Raw genomic sequence first — 19,813 nt, forward strand, 5'->3', positions numbered from 1 at the left:
TGAGGCCAACAAGTTTCTAGCTGCTCAAAAGAAAATACTGAGAAACTACTACAGATTTTACTACAGTTTGAATACCATTTTGTTTCAAGTTTGAATTAGCAACTTGTTTATGTTTATCTTTGGAAGGCTGTTAAATGGAATACGGGTAGAAAAGTGAAAGGTAGGAATAATACTGGCGAAATGGTCATGAACACTCATCCACACATCGTTCACAATACGAGGATTGAACACTCGCCAAATAAAAATTGACAGCTGTCAGCTGTCAAGAAGGTTGAGCCCCCTACCAAGTGTATACTACCAAATAAATAGCTTACCTAATTCAGCATAACACAGCGCGCCCACCATGCTAAGTACTCCCGATAGAATCCAAACGATAATGGCCTGCCCGATGGATCCGGAATACAACAGCACTCCTTTCGGGGACACAAAGATCCCGGCACCAACGATCACTCCCACAATAATGGCCACTCCGTCCATAAGACCGAGTTCCTTTTTCAGCTTAATGCCACCATCGTCGCTATCCGATTGGTCTGGTTGTAGTCGGGAGCTAGCATTGCTCCCTTGTCGATTTCGGGGTGCCGTTTCGCCGAAACCCTGCACCGGGGCCAACACATCAACGGCGGCCACTTTCGCCATTATCTTCGCCTAGCCACTTTACACTCTGTATCGAGGCAACGGAACTGATCTCACCACTTTTATCTTTACAATTTCTTCACGCCGCCGTTTACTTTCTAATTGGATTTCAGATCACTTTTTATACACTTTTTCTAATTGACTACTCACAATAATTGCACTTTGGTTTATCACAAACTGCTGCTGCATCGAGATCAGGATCTAATCCACGTGTTCTGGGTCATACCATAATGAACCAATTTGCAGTACTGAAGAGCGTCGTAATCAACTACAGTCCATGCGGTTTGATCACGTAGGCAGGTACACGATGCAATCAACGACCTGAGACCTGAAGAGAGAAAAAAACACAACGGATGAAGAGTTTCCTAATAAACCAAAAAATACTGGTAACAGAAGGCACGCCAAAACTATCGAGGTATAATCATTATAATCGAACACCAACGAACGTAGGAAGCAAATTAAAATGCGAAACAGGCATACCATTTTGGCGGTTCGGTTTGGTCTGGGCGCGCTGCAAATTATTTATTCCAATTTCTTTTTGCACGATTCCCGAAAGTCCAGCACAGATACACCAAAAGTTAAAAGTTCTTGCGAGCGATCACACGAAACGCGAACGAATCGCGCGAAATGCCAATGGGCCTGCTCCACTGGCGAAGTATGAAGTGGTACTGAAACTGATTCGAGTGCGGTCGAACGAGAATCGGCCGTCGTTTGCGAAATTGTTTCTCCCTGTCTGCGGTGGTGTGTCGAAATGATTGAGAATGGTATTGTGTTCCTGGCTGGAGGAAGTGGTCACATAGTTTTGAGGTTGACAATGACCTTCCAATCTATATTTTACTACATATTATCAACACGTCACTGAAAAATGGATCATTCTCAGAAATATGGAAATCATCCTTTTCAGCGCCAGTTTTTAAATCAGGCACTAAATCGGACATCCAAAACCATCGTGGGATTACCATTATCTCATGCATTCCAAAATTATTCGAAAAACTATTATATGACAAAATATTTCAGCGAATCAAAAATCAAATTAAGAGCAAACAGCAGGGTTTTTATAAAAGCCGCTCAACAACATTAAACCTTTTAAAATTTATAACATTTACTGTAAATACAATGGACAATGGCCACCATATGGAAATTCTCTACACATACTTTAGTAAAGCATTCGTATTAACATACGTTTATCACTTCACGGTATATAAATATGGAATAGAAAAAAAAACTCATGAAATGGCTCGAATCATATTTAACGAAACGCGAACAAACAGTTCACACAATTTTTTTCGCCGAATTTCAGCAAAATATTGCTGAATTTTCATCAGCTGAAGATTTCAGAAATTTAAAGTACCGAAGGCTCAGTAATTCCAATGATGTCAATTTGACAGTTTTACTTTGCTGAAAAGCAGCAATTGAAAGTCTAATTGCCGAATTCTCAGTATTCCGTGATGGATTACTGCAAATCCCGTAATTGCACTGCCAATTTGACAATTTGAATTGCTGAATTTTCAGCAAAGCGAATCTGCCAAACTGGTTCAATTCAAATTAAAAATCTTTCGGAATCTTGGGTAGCTGAAACTTTCAGCTGATGAAAATTCAACAAAATTTTGCTGAAATCTACAATAAAATTTTGGTATGTTCGCTTTCAGAATATATTCTCTAAACCTATTCGTGTCACCTATGGCGTTCCCCAGGGTTCCCACTTAGGCCCTCTTCTTTTCATTTTGTACGTAAATGACATTACCTTTAGACTCAAACCTCTAAAAGTGCTTATATATGCAGACGACATGAAACTTTTCTGGGAAATAAGAAATGTCGAAAGCACTGAAATATTCCAAAACGAAATCAATCTATTCCACACATGGTGTAGCAAAAGTCTACTCCAACGTAACGTAAAGAAATGTAACTCAATAACCTTCAGCAGAAAAACTTCAAATATTCCCATTGACATAGGGTAAGGTGGGGCAAATCCGACCGTTGGGTAAACCCGACCCCCCTTTGTTACCGAAAATCAGAAGCACTACGCGAACTAATATCAATATTGTCGTGTAGAGCATCGAACATAATCATAATGGTGGTAGGACAGCATTTTATTAGTCTACATTGAGATGCTCATACGATAAAAAGTATGCTTTTACAACTTTTGATTTGACTTTTGTGCATCATTGACTACAGGATACTTCTGATTGTTAAAAGGATTGCATAATAAATGTAAGTAGATTTAAATTCTTTGATTTAAGTCCTACAAAGTGCATAGATGAATTTAGTTCAACCTTTTTCATATTTTTTTTAATCGCATCGTAATGAAAAATGACGCGGTGGGGCAAATCCGACCTCTAAATATTGAGGTAAATCCGACCGCTCTTTTGCTAAGAAAATTTTTATTTATCAAATGGAAATATATTTTTATTGTTATTATTTATTATTTTTATGTAAAATGGTTCATAATTACGAACGAAAGACACAAGAACGTGATGATTATAGTATTCGTCGAGCAATTGCTCCGATACACATGGGAATATCATTACGTGCTACTGCTCGTGATTTTAGCATTCCAAGATTGACATTGAACTCCATTTTCTTCATTTTACAATTCAATAACACAACATTCATTGATTTATCATTGAAAAACCATAAAATTTGAGTAATATCTGCACTAAATCAACCAAAAACATAGGGGGTCGGGTTTACCCCACCATTTTAAAAAACAGCAAAAATGAACATTTTTGTAAAACGCTTGTATCTCAAGATATTCCCAAGATCCTTATAAAATGCTATATACAGAAAGTTGCTCAGGAGTCCAATCTTTAATTTGGTATATAAAACGACTTGATCCGATGTAAAATGAGCATTTTACAGCCAAAACCATTTACTAGGTCGGATTTGCCCCACCTTACCCTACACTTACGCAACCAACATGTAGAAAAATGCAAAATTGTATGAGATTTAGGCCTAATTTTAGACTCCAAGCTCACATTTGTGGAACATAACAATACAATAATAAATAAAGCAAATAGTATGCTGGGCTTTATTAAACGCTTCAGCTATAATTTTGAAGACACTTTCACAATTAAATCATTATGCAATAAATATGTCAGACCAATTTTGGCATATTACAGCGTAGTATGGAACCCATACACTGTCCTGTACGAAGAACGTATCGAATCAGCCAGAAAACAATTTAATTAGTACTCACTTCGTAAACTTTACTGGACGACATTTTCTCTTCCATCATATAAAGCACGTTGCATGCTTATAAATATACAAACACTCAAAAAACGTCGCGAAGTTGCCATGCTTTGCTTTATTAACGACATTATTTCTAAACGTGTACAATCCGCATCATTACGATCGTTAATAAAACTCGTGATTTATTCCAAGAACAATCTTTTAGAACAAACAATGCTAAAAATAGCTCCCCGTCAATAGAATGATGCGTCATTATAATGAGAATTGTGAAATTTTCGACCATTCCATGTTTTGAAAACGAATTCAATTTAAACTTAACCGTAGAAATAATGCATAGTATATAAGTAAATATGGTAATACTATTCTATGAAGTCTAAAAATGCTTGACAAAAATAAGTAAATAAATAATTCCGATTGGATCGGCTGGGCCAGACGCTCAGAAATTTTGGGGGCCGAACTTTTGATGAATATAACATCGTTCTAAAAGCCATATTCAAAAAAATAGTCACACTCAATTGTTTATAACTCTTCAGTGTATGGATAACAATGGACAACAAATCGGGATAGCACACAGCATCGTATCCTATGTGATCAAGACGTTTAAAGTGCGTCAGACAAGCAATTGGAGGAATGATATGGGACCAATTTAAATGGCAATCAAATATGTTGATTAATGTTTCAAATTAGTTTGAGCAAACACGTTTCTACAACACGTATACAAAGTTCGAAAGGCACTGAACAGCAGCGGCAACCAGGACATGGTGACAAAAGTTGCACAAAGAAGCTGTACAGTAAGTAAAAAAAAAGGTTTCGAAATTTGCTACAAAATGCTTGTTTGACAAGCGAACTGCGGATGTGGAAAATATTCAATTCTTCGTCACTATAGGGACAATCAACCGATAAACCTTCATGGAAGCCTTCAAAAATGACTTCTGTACTTCTTGAGATCTCACAAAAGCTCGATACTTCCTCGGCCGAATTCGGCATTAGAACGAGAGGGTCAGAAATTCCTCATCTTATTTTATAATTCGGGGTGGATGAAGGGTATGCGGGTTTGCTTGTGGTCCAAGGGTGGAGAGGGTAATGAAGGAAGGAGGGTGTAAGGCTAAGTCGCATCCATTTAAGACTAGGTTCGAGAATATCGGTTTAGTCATCACCGAAGAATTGATGTGACTTTTATTGTGGAATGTGCCCGAAACCGAAATAAATTCGATTTTCGGAATTTTCGGAATTGTCGATAGTGGACACTATATTCCAAAAATCTTTGCGTGATTTAGATCTGCGAAAACAGTAATTTGTTGTCCATTTCAATAGATTTTTGAGAAATTCCTATTTGATCGCAATAACAAGCCTGAAACTCCGGAATCAAAAGTCAGAACTGAATGAAATTCAATATCAGTATTGTATCTTTCAATTGAAAACAAATTTTTAAAAATTGGTCAAGAATTTAGTGGAATATAGGGGTAACATTAGCTTAGAAACTTGGCAAGTTCCTCGAGTGCATCAAGAAACGTCTTAGGAGGCCAATGTGATTTAATCAACTTTGATTAGTCGTTAGTGATTTAGACCCGCAAATCCATGTAATGTTGCATACATTCTAAGATGGACTACATCATTTGGCCATCGTGCTGGAAATTTTCTGTGTGACCACACTCTTCAACCCGTAACTTCAGAATAAGAAGCCCGAACCATAAAAAAATTAATAGCAGCCGATGATAAGTTTGTACCTATCATTTGAGACTAAGTTTAAGCAAATTGGTCTAGCCATCTCTGAGAAACGGAGCTGACATTTTTGGCCAGGTACACAAATACATCTCGTTGAACTGAATAGAATGGTATATGAAACATTGCGAACCATCATATTCTAAATGTTCTCAATCGATATTCGAAGAGAGTGGTTATAAGTTATAAGAAATACCTCACCACACTGCTAGGTGGATTCAAAGCATTTTTACACAATTTTTTCGAACCATCTTCGGTAATATTAAATTGAAAATCTGTTTCCTGTTCGTACTTCCTGTGGATATTCTAATTTATCACTCGCTCGCTCTCGCCTCAAAGTGGATATAATAAGGCCGGAAGCTACCATTAATCCAGTGAAATATGCCTTATTCGTTCGTTAATGTACGTGATCCTTTCTGTTAGTTTCAAAAACAATTATAGGTCATAGATGCGTTTCATCTTCTGTTGTTATTTAATTAGTAAATATTTCTAAACTAATTTATTGCACGATTTTTCACATACTAGAATGTAAAATGCATAATGGATTTGTGAATACGGTCGGATACTTTATCCTAAAATGAATCGAAGCAACCAATAGCTGCGCCAGCTTGGTCAGTACCGTCTTTACGCATGGGCACACTGGGCCAGGGCCAGGGCCCCGGGTTTTTAGGGGGCCCCAACTGAGGGTGAATATTGAATCATTCTGAAGGCTACTTTGAAATATCCACCTGTCTCATTCACGAATCGCATTCTGCTTCTGTCGCTCTCTGTTAAAGGGGCTTGAAAGAACGTGTGACCTTCTCTCACTTTACTATATTCATTTGCGCGTTAAAATACTGAACCAGCAAATTCTATTCTGTACAAAATTTCAGGAATATGTGACTAAAAAGTAAACTTTGAATTCCAAAGCAAATTGAACGTTCCAGGTTCCTGATAACTAATTAAGGTGCATCAATAAAGTAGAAACTCCAGATAATCTTAAAACGACACCGACAGGTAAAGAAGCATGAAACCGAAAAGACTAAAACAAAAAAGGATGGAAGCCCTTGAAAGTCCATTGTATATTAATTAGCCTATTCTCACCAGATGGGATTTTCAGTTTCATTATTCAAAAAGATTTTTTAGCTTTAAAAATATGATTGCATTTGCATTTTAATTATTTTATTCAGCATCTTTTAATTCATTTTGTTCAGCTGCGTTCATTTTATCTATTTTATACGTTTCATTCTTTGGGTTCACTCTGATCAGTTTATTCTTTTCGTGCATTTTACTCATACCATTCATTTAACTTATGCATTCTATTATTTTTTCCAGTTCAAACATTTTGTTCAGTTTCATTTTAATAATCTGATTATTTTGTCAGTTTTATTCATTTCATCCAAATAATTTATTCGAAACGATTGTTTTCCTATCATGTTGCATTTTATTGGCTTATTGCTAAATATTTTTCCTTGATTGTCATAGTGTAAAGACAATTATTGAATGTACCGTCGACATTGTAGTGTTGACGTTTAACGCACCTTACTCCATCATTCCTCATTATTAACGGAGGCCCTCTTCAACCTCAAACAACTTCTTACAACTACGAAGGTCAGATTATATATTGGGAAGGGAATAGCCCAGCCGATAAGTCCATTACACTGTACGCAGCCCACCTGAGTTCGAACTCCCACAACCACATATAATATGTTAAATTTCAAGTTGATCGAAATGGCTCCCTCATGCTGGGGATAATTTTTTGATCATCCTACTCTACAGCAGTTTATACCTGTTCAATTATAGGGGCCCCAAGCTCAGTTGTGCCCAGGGGCCCCAAGTGGTCTTAAGACTATCCTGAGCTTGGGTTTTTACAAAATTAATGCAATAGAAGACACACGTAACAGCATTGAATCTTTGCTATTTCATCAAACCCTTGATGAAAAATAGCTACCTATCAACCTTCGTGCAAAATGGTACAAGAGGACAAAATTTAGTAGAATATGTACACACTCAATTAGGCTCGGTAATTTCCCAACAGCTGTGTAGTCAGCAAATTTAGAAACTGATATATCAGTAAAGTGAAATTAGTTTGCTGATTTTCGGTGAAATATTTAATATTTAGCAAACAATAATGTTTGCTGAATCTCAGCTGTTGAGATTTTGGCAAAAGATGAAAAAAGCTGAGGTTCGGCAAAAGATTAAGTGTGTAACTAATGGTGTTCTTTTCCGATTTTTCCTACTTTAGTAAAAGTTATGATGAATATTCAAGATTATGTGTTAAGGCTGCATTCTATATAATAAAATTCCAAATCTTCAAGAATTTTTTTATCCAATTTTTATTTTTGATGCATATTGATGTGTCATGCATGAATTATAAAAATATTTGGAATTAACTTTGGATGCACATGTTCTAAATTAAATTATGAGTTCACGTGTTATATTAACTCGCACCCTGCAAATACCTCAATTTTAATCAGATCTCAACATCTAAAAACTACTTAGAGATTTTGAAACAGCTATTAGTTTGGATACATAGTCTAACTGGCAGCAAGTTGGTGAAGACGGGTGAAACACGAAACATTCTTTTTTTCATTTTTTTTAAATCCAACTTTTTAAAGTTTGCCCTCGTGATCATATTTGTTCATTAGTTTTTTCCCTTTGGGAATAAATATATGAAAATCTAAAGAAGCTATATCAACATGTTTTTATTGCCGAAAACTATTCCAACCCGATTGTTATAGACTTGTATAGATATTGGAAATCTCAAATTAAAATACCTATTTTTGTATGATTTTACTGCAATTAGCATGCTATTTTAACACTTGTCTCATTCTTTCGCTTCCAAATTGACTGAATTTATTGACCATAGTATTCATTTTGTTATGTGTAGGCCGATTGACGGCAGAAGTTCCAGCTTTTACATTTTCATGCATAATTGAACTGCGTTATGCATAGATTGCCAGGAACATTTCACTACTTAGGTGGCCTGGAACTGCATAAATATCAACAAAATACCTTAATACCATCTATCAATAGCTCGTGAAGAATACCGCCCCAAAGTGTATTCTACTTTTTTGTGGTTGTGTATCTAACATTGCCCATCCATTTTATTTTTTGGTGAATAATAAGAACGCATTTTTTTGTAATTTTCTTAGTGCCACTAGTGCTGGTAGCTACTTCGATTGTATATTCGTCGTAAAGTCTCGGGGCTCCTGGTCCTAGCCTATTGAGCCCTTACAAAAAGACGGTACTGATCGAAGTTTTACAAATATCCCAACAAACAATCAAAGCTGAAGCTAGCTTTTGATCCTCGAGAATAAGCTGAACAATAATTGTTCAAATCAATATCTAGCAAAACTGTGTGTTGGGATAGCTTCATTCTCAGCAAAGTATCCACACACTGCATTTCTGACGAGGCCTATAAGAACTGAATTAAAAAATTATGGAAACAAAAATAGGAATAGAAGAAGCGGGGATATGCCCGACATAGCACGACTTTTCTCAGAAATCAAAAGTTTTATCATTTAATAATGACAGAATATTATTGGTATGACCATTTGAAGTATTTCGATGCCATAAGGGTTCACGAAACCCCAAAAAACATAAAAAATGCGAAAAAAATATGCGCGCGTAAATGTTATTTTGTGTTGGAACATTTTAATGTTTGTTGACAACACAAAATCGTTCAAAATTATTAGTTTTTTAAGACACATTCTTATCCACTCTTCATATCATCATCTTGGGGCATTGCCAATGAATATGAACAATTCCGTGTTACTAATTGGATATTGAATCAAAACCCGAACCGGATGGTTTTGAACGAAACGTGTCTTCTAAGTGAATGAATCAGGTATTGTGAGGCGATTAAAAACCTGTACTTTATACATGAAATTGTCTTAAAGGTTGCCACGAACACCAACAAATTATTTAAGAATATCCGCACTATTAGCAATACAAATACTCATATACACATAATTACACTTCATCACATTTTTAATCCAGTCATGCCAAATTTTTTTCTTGTGCATATTGGGTTTCAATACTATCTATAATTCTGTAAAACTGTTAGGGTTGACAATCAAACTTATTTTGATCAGGATAGGCATTCATCTGTAGTGCTATAGGCTACTCTACTTCTGGCTTTCTGTGCTCGATACAATTCTCTTAGATATTTTACAATAATTCAATTGCTTGGAAAAGGTGGTCCAAAACAGTCGAGATTCATAGATTTTTTTATCGTTAACTTAACTCTTGGCAGCACTGCTGCATAGGAATCCAATTGCACTAATTTCAATACTTTCAGTTCTGTATATAATACTTTCAATAGTTCGAGGTCAAATGAAAGGTTGTAGTCACAGTTGTTAATCTTACTTGTTTTTGTGAGAAAATCTTGCCTGAATCAAAGGTTATATATGTTTTAAACGTTAAAAAAGGGCTAAAAGCAACATGGGCATGAAGGGGTTAAATAAAAAAGTCTCATAACCCTCCGAGCTCTCGATCGAAGCAGTTCGTTTTCTGGTGCTGTGCATAAAGTGAACAAGAATAAATTGTCAGTGAAGGTCAACCATTGTTCGAGGCAGTCTTTGTTCGCCGGTGCCCAGGCTGGTGAAGTGAATACCAGAATAGCCGGAATCGCCGCTATATAAGCTAAGTATTTTTTTTCTTTCATTTCCCTTTCCCCGATCGGTCTCTACTTCTGCCCTTTCCTCTGAATATAAGTTTCATCTCTCGTTTACACCACGTGTTATCCTCGTGCCTAAATGGCCGAGGGCGAAGTAACATTGGATGGGAATGATATTCCCATGGATATACCGGATAAACCCGAAATTACTCCCTCCCCTGATTCTCCCGGTCCTCCCCGTATTAAAACATACCCAGCCAGTTCGACTGGACCCTGGGTGGTGTATTTCCGGCCCAACACGAAATCGCCCAATATTCTAGAAATCTCACGGGAGCTGACTGCCAACTACCCGTCCGTGGCTCAGATAACACGTGTTCGAGCTAATAAGATACGCGTTATAGTAAATGACCTCGACCAGGCAAACCAGATTGCTCGCAGCGAGCGTTTTACGAAGCAATTCAAAGTGTATGTGCCTTGTAGAGTTGTGGAGATCGATGGGGTCGTCGCCGAACCGGGTCTAAAGTGCGAAGACCTGTTGAAGTACGGGGTTGGCTGCTTTAAGGACCCTTCACTTCAAAAGGTGAAAATTCTGGAATGCAAGCAATTGTATTCCGCAAAAACTGAAGATGATAAGACAACTTATTCTCCGTCAGACTCGATTCGGGTGACTTTCTCCGGATCTGCTCTTCCCAACTATGTCCTCCTGGATAAGGTTCGCCTACCTGTTCGCCTATTTGTACCGCGGGTAATGAACTGCAGCAATTGCAAGCAACTGGGCCACACAGCCACTTATTGTGGCAATAAAAAACGGTGCGGCAAATGCGAGGGAGAGCATGAGGATGACGCTTGCGGTGGAGAAACTGAGAAGTGTATTTACTGCGGGGGCCCTCCGCATGCTCTTAAGTCATGCCCGGTGTACAAGCAGCGCGGGGATAAAATTAAGCGCTCCCTTAAGGATCGCTCGAGGCACTCTTATGCAGAAATGCTAAAGAATGCTTCGCCATCTGTCCCTTCCGAAAATTCCTTTGCTCTTTTGGCTGGCGTTGAGCAAGAATCTGACGACCCACAAGAGGGAACATCATTGGTTAACCCAGGGGAATCCAGGAAGAGGAGAAATCTAGCCTCCCCTACATTGCCTCGTAAGGGTGCCAAGGTGTCGTCCACTCAGAGTGCGCCAACCGCAATCAATAAATCCAACGGAAGTGATGCACAAAAGCCGAAGCAATTTGCTCCAGGACTTGGAAATATTAATTCTAACAAGGAGTACCCACCACTTCCAGGGACACCAAAAACCCCAAGTGTCCCCTTTTTTCAAACAGATACTCAGTCCAGTAGCGGACTAATGAAATTTTCTGACATAGTGGACTTAATTTTCACAGCTTTCAATGTTACTGATCCTCTTAAAAGCCTTCTGATACGTTTTCTCCCTATAGTGCAGACATTTTTGAAGCAGTTGACTACTAAATGGCCCCTCCTTGCAGCGATCGTATCCTTCGATGGCTAAGTCATCGAACGAGGTCACCGATTCGATCACTGTTCTACAGTGGAACAGCAGAAGTATCCTCCCGAAAATCGATTCCTTTAAATTTTTACTAAATAGTTTAAAATGTGATGCTTTCGCATTATGTGAAACTTGGTTAACTTCCGATATAAATCTCAACTTCCACGACTTTAATATAATTCGTCTGGATCGAGAAAACCCCTATGGAGGAGTACTTTTGGGGATCAAAAAGTGCTATTCTTTCAACCGAATTAACCTCCCTTCGACACCAGGCATTGAAATTGTCGCTTGTCAAGTTTTAATCAAAGGTAAAGACCTTTGCATTGCTTCCATCTACATTCCTCCTAGAGCCTCGGTAGGGCACCGAACGCTTTGTAATATCACGGAATCCTTATCGGCACCGCGGCTAGTTCTGGGAGACTTTAACTCGCACGGTACGGTATGGGGCTGTCTTCATGATGATAATAGATCAACATTAATCCAAGATCTTTGCGATAATTTCAACATGACCATCTTAAACACGGGAGAAATGACGCGGATTCCTACACCACCAGCACGCGCAAGCGCGTTGGATTTATCTCTATGCTCGACTTCGCTACAGTTAGATTGCATGTGGAAGGTGATCCCTGATCCCCACGGTAGCGACCATTTGCCTATCGTGATTTCAATTGCTAACGGTTCAAGACCATCGAAAACAATCAATGTATCGTATGACCTCACACGGAACATTGATTGGAAGAGTTACGCGACCGCGATATCCGTTAAAATCGAATCCACCCAAGAACTTCCTCCGGAGGAAGAGTACAGGTTTTTGGCTGGCTTGATTCTCGACAGTGCGAATCAAGCTCAGACTAAACCAGTACCCAGCGCGAATACCCATGGACGGTCTCCCACCTCGTGGTGGGATAAAGAGTGCTCAGAGCTGTACGCGGAAAAGTCCACTGCATATAAGGCCTTCCGGGAAGACGGGTTACCCGCTAGCTATCTACAGTACGCGTCGTTAGAAAGGCGAATGAAGAGTCTAATGAAAGCCAAAAAACGTAGTTATTGGCGCCGGTTCGTCGACGGGTTAACGAGAGAAACAGCGATGAGCACTCTTTGGGGTACGGCTCGACGTATGCGTAACCGTAATAGTATCAACGAGAACGAGGAATATTCAAACCGTTGGATATTTGCTTTCGCCAAGAAGATCTGTCCGGACTCTGTCCCGGTACAGAAAACGTACCGCGCCGCGTCTCCTCACGATACCGCGAACGAAACACCGTTTTCGATGGTGGAGTTCTCACTTGCTCTCTTATCATGCAACAATAACGCCCCAGGGTTAGACAGAATCAAATTCAACTTGCTGAAGAATCTACCTGACACTGCAAAAAGGCGCTTGTTGAATTTATTTAACAAGTTTCTTGAGGGTAACATTGTCCCTGATGACTGGAGGCAAGTGAAGGTCATCGCCATCCAAAAACCAGGAAAACCAGCCTCCGACCACAACTCATATCGGCCGATTGCAATGCTGTCCTGTATTCGGAAGTTGTTCGAGAAAATGATCTTGTTTCGCCTCGACAATTGGGTTGAAGCAAATGGCTTACTGTCAGATACACAATTTGGCTTCCGCAAAGGCAAAGGGACGAACGATTGCCTTGCGTTGCTTTCTACAGAAATCCAAATGGCCTATGCTAACAAAGAGCAGATGGCATCAGTCTTCTTGGATATTAAGGGGGCTTTTGACTCAGTTTCTATCAACATTCTGTCAGAGAAGCTGCACCAGCATGGTCTTTCGCCAATTTTAAATAACTTTTTGCTAAACCTGTTGTCTGAAAAGCACATGCACTTTTCGCATGGCGATTTAACAACATCGCGATTTAGCTACATGGGTCTTCCCCAGGGCTCATGTCTAAGTCCCCTGCTCTACAATTTCTACGTGAATGACATTGACGATTGTCTTGCCAATTCATGCACGCTAAGGCAACTTGCAGACGACGGCGTGGTCTCTGTTACAGGGCCCAAAGCTGCCGATTTGCAAGGACCATTACAAAATACCTTGGACAATTTGTCTGCTTGGGTTCTTCAGCTGGGTATTGAGTTCTCCACGGAGAAAACTGAGTTGGTTGTTTTTTCTAGGAAGCGTGAGCCGGCGCAACTCCAGCTTCTATTAATGGGTGCAACGATCAACCAGGTTTTCACATTTAAATATCTCGGGGTCTGGTTCGACTCTAAAGGTACCTGGGGATGTCACATTAGGTATCTGAAACAGAAATGCCAACAAAGGATCAATTTTCTCCGAACAATAACTGGAACATGGTGGGGTGCTCACCCAGGAGACCTGATCAGGTTATACCAAACAACGATATTGTCGGTGATGGAGTACGGGTGTTTCTGTTTCCGCTCCGCTGCGAACATACACTTCATCAAACTGGAGAGAATCCAGTATCGTTGCTTGCGCATTGCCTTGGGTTGCATGCACTCGACCCATACGATGAGTCTCGAAGTGCTGGCGGGCGTTCTTCCGCTAAAAAATCGATTTTGGGAACTCTCATATCGATTGCTCATCCGATGCGACATTCTGAACCCGTTGGTGATTGAAAACTTCGAGAGGCTCGTCGAGCTTAATTCTCAAACCCGATTTATGGCCTTGTACTTCGACTACATGGCACAGAGCATTAATCCTTCTTCATATACTCCCAGCCGTGTTCGTTTCCTAGACACTTCTGATTCTACTGTATTCTTCGACACATCCATGAAGGCAGAGATTCGTGGAATCCCGGACCATATACGCCCGCAAGTGATCCCCAATATATTTTATAATAAATTCCGAGAAGTCGACTGTGACAAAATGTTCTACACTGACGGATCAAATCTCGATGGGTCCACTGGCTTCGGTATCTTCAACAATACTATCACCGCTTCATTCAAGCTCAACGATCCCGCTTCAGTTTACGTCGCAGAGTTAGCTGCAATTCAGTACACCCTTGGGATCATTGACACTCTGCCCACAGATCACTACTTCATCATTTCGGACAGCCTCAGCTCCATCGAGGCTCTTCGTGCGATGAAGCCCAAAAAGCAATTCCCATATTTCCTGGGGAAGATACGGGAGTCCTTGTGTACGTTATCTGAAAAATCTTATCAAATTACCTTTGTTTGGGTCCCCTCTCATTGCTCTATCCCGGGCAATGAAAAGGCCGACTCATTAGCAAAGGTGGGCGCATTAAATGGTGACATATACGAAAGACCAATCTGCTTCAACGAATTTTTTAGTATTTGTCGTCAGAGGACACTCAACAGTTGGCAAACCTCGTGGAGCAATGGTGAACTTGGACGATGGCTACATTCCATTATCCCAAAGGTATCAACAAAGCCTTGGTTCAGGGGGATGGATGTGGGTCGGGATTTTATTCTTGTAATGTCCCGACTTATGTCCAACCACTACACCTTGGATGCGCATCTGCGGCGTATTGGGCTTGCGGAGAGTAGTCTGTGCGCTTGTGACGAGGGCTATCACGACATCGAGCACGTTGTCTGGGTATGCGCCGGGTACTTGGACGCCAGGTCTCAGTTAAAGGATTCCCTTCGGGCCCGAGGTAGACCACCCAATGTCCCAGTCCGAGATATACTGGCAAATCGTGATTTCCCCTATATGTCCCTTATTTATACTTTCATAAAAACGACAAATATCCCAATTTAGCCCCTCTCTTTTTATTTCTCGTTTTAGAAGCTTTCTCTTGCCTTGTGGGACCGATCAGCTCCAGACTGCAACTATGTAACCGCCGTCGCACTTACCACTACGGAAACTGAAGCGAGAGCGACTCAAGGTCCGATGACTTTTGAAGGATTCCCCGCGGGTCCGAAGAATACCATCCGCCAATCCGACCTACTAGACTGAGGCGGTAATCTTTCGCTGATCTCCCGTTTGAGCGAAAGTTGCAAGTTTTGCTCTTCTCTCCCGGTCACCATCTACGCTTTCTCTCCCCTGTCCTTGATACAACTGCTTCTACAGCCCCCCTCTGAATATCTTGACCAAGCATAAGTCTCCGCTAAAAAAGTTCAAATTTGTATTCTGTATTCCTAGTTTTAAGATAGTTGTAATTTTACCTCTTTGTTAAAACTATTGTCCCCCATCTTGTAAATAGAATTGTATCTCTAGTCTTAAAACACCTGCGAATTTTCTCATAAATGTTTGTTCCCCCTTTTGTGTACCAAACTATATTGTTAGTTTTAAGATAACTGTAAATATTTCCTAAAAATTATTACTATTGAATTCCTTGTTTTAAAATTTTTTCATAAAAAAAATCTTTCGCCCCCTCTCTTGTATATAGAATCTTATTTCTAGTCTTAAGATAGCTGTAAAATTTTTCTTTTTTAAAAAAATACATTGTAACCTCCTAGTTTTAAAGTATACAAAATGTAAAAACAAAAGAATTTGGCACCGCCAAGCTAACGCATTTGTGCCTATCAAATAAACGAAATGAATAAAAAAAAAAAAAAAAAAAAAGTGAACTGAAACAAAATTAAAAAGAATGCTAGTTTTACCCGTAACGTTTGAAAAATTCCATTCTTTCCATTTCCATTTAAAAATATATATAAACTATATAAACAAGGATTACGCACAATCTATATAATTTAAGTATCCTTGAAGTATTCTAGAAAACTAATTAAGCTTATGGTATCAGGCTCACCCCCAGTTGCCCTACAATACCTTGGCAAAATCAAACAATTCAGATAACTCAAAATTGTATAAGGAATCAATTACAAATCAAATTTATTACAAATAATATACCATTACATGATATGGCTTATGAACAGAATCCAATGAGAAGATATTTGCTCGGAGTGCTGATAACAATTGATCAGAAATTACAACTCCACACGGGTTGAAGAAATAGAGTACCGGGCCAATCAGGACTTAACTGATACTGAGAAGTGGGCTTATGAAGATGCTTTATCAAGCAAATAACGAGGTTTTCGGATACTCCGACGCAGAAAATCTTGTAAAACTTTGAGGCTGGCCGAATGGTCCAAGGTCCAGCATTGAAATATACAATTCGACACATATGTTTTGATGTAAGTGCCAATTTAATGTCCAACGTAAAACAGAATGCAAAAATAAGCAAAAGTATGTGGATGGTTCTTCAATTTTCAAAATCCGGATGCAGCATTATCGTACATTTTTGTTTTGTTTTTTGAACCACTCTCATGCACTGCAATACATGGAAATGAAATTAGGGAGATTACTCCGAACGAAAGTAGGTATAAGAACGGCGAAAAGAAACAAAAACAGTTCAAATCATGCTGGGCCTGAGCGACGGCTAATTGTGTCTACTTTTTGGAAGACTGAAGCTACCAACCATTTGAATATGCTTGTACCAACCGACCAAAATAATGGACTAAAGAGTTTAAGTTCAGGCCAACTTCGCAAAAATCTTGAATCCCTCCAAGGTTATCGAACCGCGCTGTGCACATGTGGCGGCGGCAGCGGCGGCATCATTTAAAATCACACCCGACAGTACACGAGTCACGCTGGCGTTCGAACCACCTCGACCGTCTTGATTCGCATACGCTCCAAATTGCCCTCCGTCGGAATCAATCCAAAGACCAAATTTGCGCTACAAGTGTCACACAAAAGTACCAGATAATCTAATCAAGAGCTCATCCATTTCGCCAACACTTCTATAAATCATCCTAAGCAGTTCCTGTGTTTGCAACTCTCTATCCACGCACACACAGTAATAGTAGTGTAGAGTATGTTCTTAATACCTTGAGGGAAAAAAACTGGAAACTAGTTGGTTTCATGATAAGTGGCAACGAGTGGGATTAGAGCTGTACCGGAGCCGTACGGGCCAATTGCTGAGGATTAGATTATAGTATTGTTCCCTTTCAGGGAACCGGTCGGTTTGTGTGGTGTAATGCAAATTATATATGTGCAAGCAAGCATGCTGGAAAGAAACGCGCCATTACCTCCGGCATGTCTTCCTCCTTCATCCGTTCGCCTTAGCGTTGCTGTAGTAGAAGGTTTTGTCGCTTGAGAATAATCTACGTTTTGGCAGACTTAGGTTTACAATTAAAGTGGTTTGTAGTTGGTAGAAGAAATTGAATAGAATTATTTGCAGTAGATAGGCATTCAAATATAAAGTTGTCGATGGCCATGCAAACCTGATTATGAAACTAGAGATAAGGCGGCACCCAAACGACGATGAGTAATGACTAAACAGATAGAACTTTATCTTCTTCTCGATTTCTCTTCAGTTATGAATTCTAATTGTAGATCTGAGAGTCGCTATCGCCGAAAAATTCGTTATTAGGGGGTTACACCACTGTATGATTTAAAAACCTGTTTTAATCCACCTAGAGGTGCAATTGTGCCTTTCTCATTTTTCCAAACTATGATTTAATAGCTGGTTCGTACAATATAACTTTATGGAAATGTCTTTCATTCTTATTACACTTGGTAAGTATATATAAGAGCATTTTTTTGCATTCATCGCGGTATCGGTTTGAATCGGAGTTTTCTATGTGATCGACCTCCACAACCCGTAACTCCGGTGCTGGAAGTCGGATGGAGATGGAATTTAATATCAGTTTCTGGGTACGCAACACCTTTTATTTGAGACTAAGTTGAGCAAATCTAGCCATTTTCGAGAAACCAATATAACCGTTATTCTGACTTTGGATGCTTCCGGATCCGTCGATGGTGGCCAGTGTGGCCAAAGAGACTTTGAATGACTGTTGGGGACCTAGATCTACAAATTCAACAGTTGTGTTTACATTTTGGAAAAAAAAATCACCTTTTTACATTCATCGCAGAATTCGTTAGAATCGGGATTTGCTGCGTGATCGTACGTATCACCCTGTAATTCAGGAACCAGAACTCGGATCCACACAAAATTCAACAGCAGCTGATGGACCTTTCATTTAAAATTAAGTTTGTCAAAATCGGTTCAGAAAATTCCGAGAAACTGATTTGGAAAAATCAACAAATTTTGTTTTGTAACTATACTCTTCAACTCGTAATTCGGAACAAGATGTCGGTTGAAAATGAAATTCAATAGCAACCTATGGGAATATTATACCTTTCATTTGAATCTTAGTTTGTAAAAATCGGTTCAGCCATCTCCGAGTAACCGATGTGGACATTTTGTTAACAAATCCGCACATACACACACATACATACACACATACACATACACACATACATACATACACACATACATACACACAGATATTTTGCGATCTCGGCGAACTGAGTCGAATTTTATATGAGACTCGGCCCTCCGGGCCTCGGTTAGAAAGTCGCTTTTTGGAGCAATTGCATAACCTTTCTATATAAGAAAGGCAAAATAATAATATTTAATTAGTTTAATAAGCATGAGTTCAATGTTATCTTCATGTGATTATAATTTTCAAAGGTTGGTGGAATGCGTTTGAACGTGTAGGGAATGGGGGTTTAGTAGAGTGGGTGTGGAGGATGCGTCAGAAATCCTTCATCTTATTTCGGTATACGGGGTGGATGAAGGAAATCTGGGCGTGAGGGTGATCCAAGAAGAGGGGAGTGATGAAGGAGGGAGGTGTAAGGGCAAAGTGGGGAGGGGGGGGGGAAGGGGCGGCTACGCAATACTCAACTGCATATTTTGCCTTCCATTTGAGACTTGGTTTGAGAAAATCGGTTCAGTCATCACCGATGAACCGATGTGACTTTAATTGTGGAATATGCCCGGAATTCCGGACTTCCGGAATCGTCGATAGTGGACAATATATTCAAAGAATGTTTGATTGGCAATCAGTGATCTAGATCTTCGATTAGAAGTAATTTGGTGACCATTTCAATAGTTTTTAGCCTCTGAGGTATTACGATTGTACCGATTTATATGGGAAATTCCAGTGTATCCTTACTAACACCCCTGTAACTCCGGAAGCAAGAGTCAGAACCGAATGAAATTCAGCAGCAGTCAATGGCATTACTGTATCTTTCATTTGAAATTAAGTTCGTAAAAATCGGTAGAGAATTCGTTGTGGAATGGGTGTGATATTAGCTTAGGAACTTGGCGGGTTCCCCGAGGGCGTCATGAACCGTCATAGGTGGCCAATGTGGTCAAAGCTGCTTTAATTGATCATTAGTGATCCAGACCCGCAAACTAGAGTAATGTTACATCAATTTTAATATGTTTTTCATCATT

The 19,813-nt window shown here is 39.5% G+C and overlaps 1 protein-coding gene across 2 annotated transcripts in view; it reads right to left on the reverse strand.

The window, feature by feature from the left end:
* LOC131690179 (Y+L amino acid transporter 2) overlaps positions 1 to 19,813 on the reverse strand; it is a 54,679-nt gene that overhangs the window by 16,296 nt on the left and 18,570 nt on the right. The window contains exons 1-2 of one of the 2 annotated variants that reach the window (XM_058975751.1): positions 1,114 to 1,304; positions 315 to 961 (exon numbers count right to left, since the gene is read on the reverse strand). In XM_058975751.1, the coding sequence (XP_058831734.1) occupies positions 315 to 636 (322 nt within the window). In that variant the 5' untranslated portion in view covers positions 637 to 961; positions 1,114 to 1,304. Of the gene's footprint in view, positions 1 to 314; positions 962 to 1,113; positions 1,305 to 19,813 lie in introns of those variants that run through there. The other variant, XM_058975752.1, reaches the window with a different exon arrangement.

The sequence above is a fragment of the Topomyia yanbarensis genome, chromosome 3 (genome assembly GCF_030247195.1).
Source record: "Topomyia yanbarensis strain Yona2022 chromosome 3, ASM3024719v1, whole genome shotgun sequence".
NCBI lineage: Eukaryota > Metazoa > Arthropoda > Insecta > Diptera > Culicidae > Topomyia > Topomyia yanbarensis.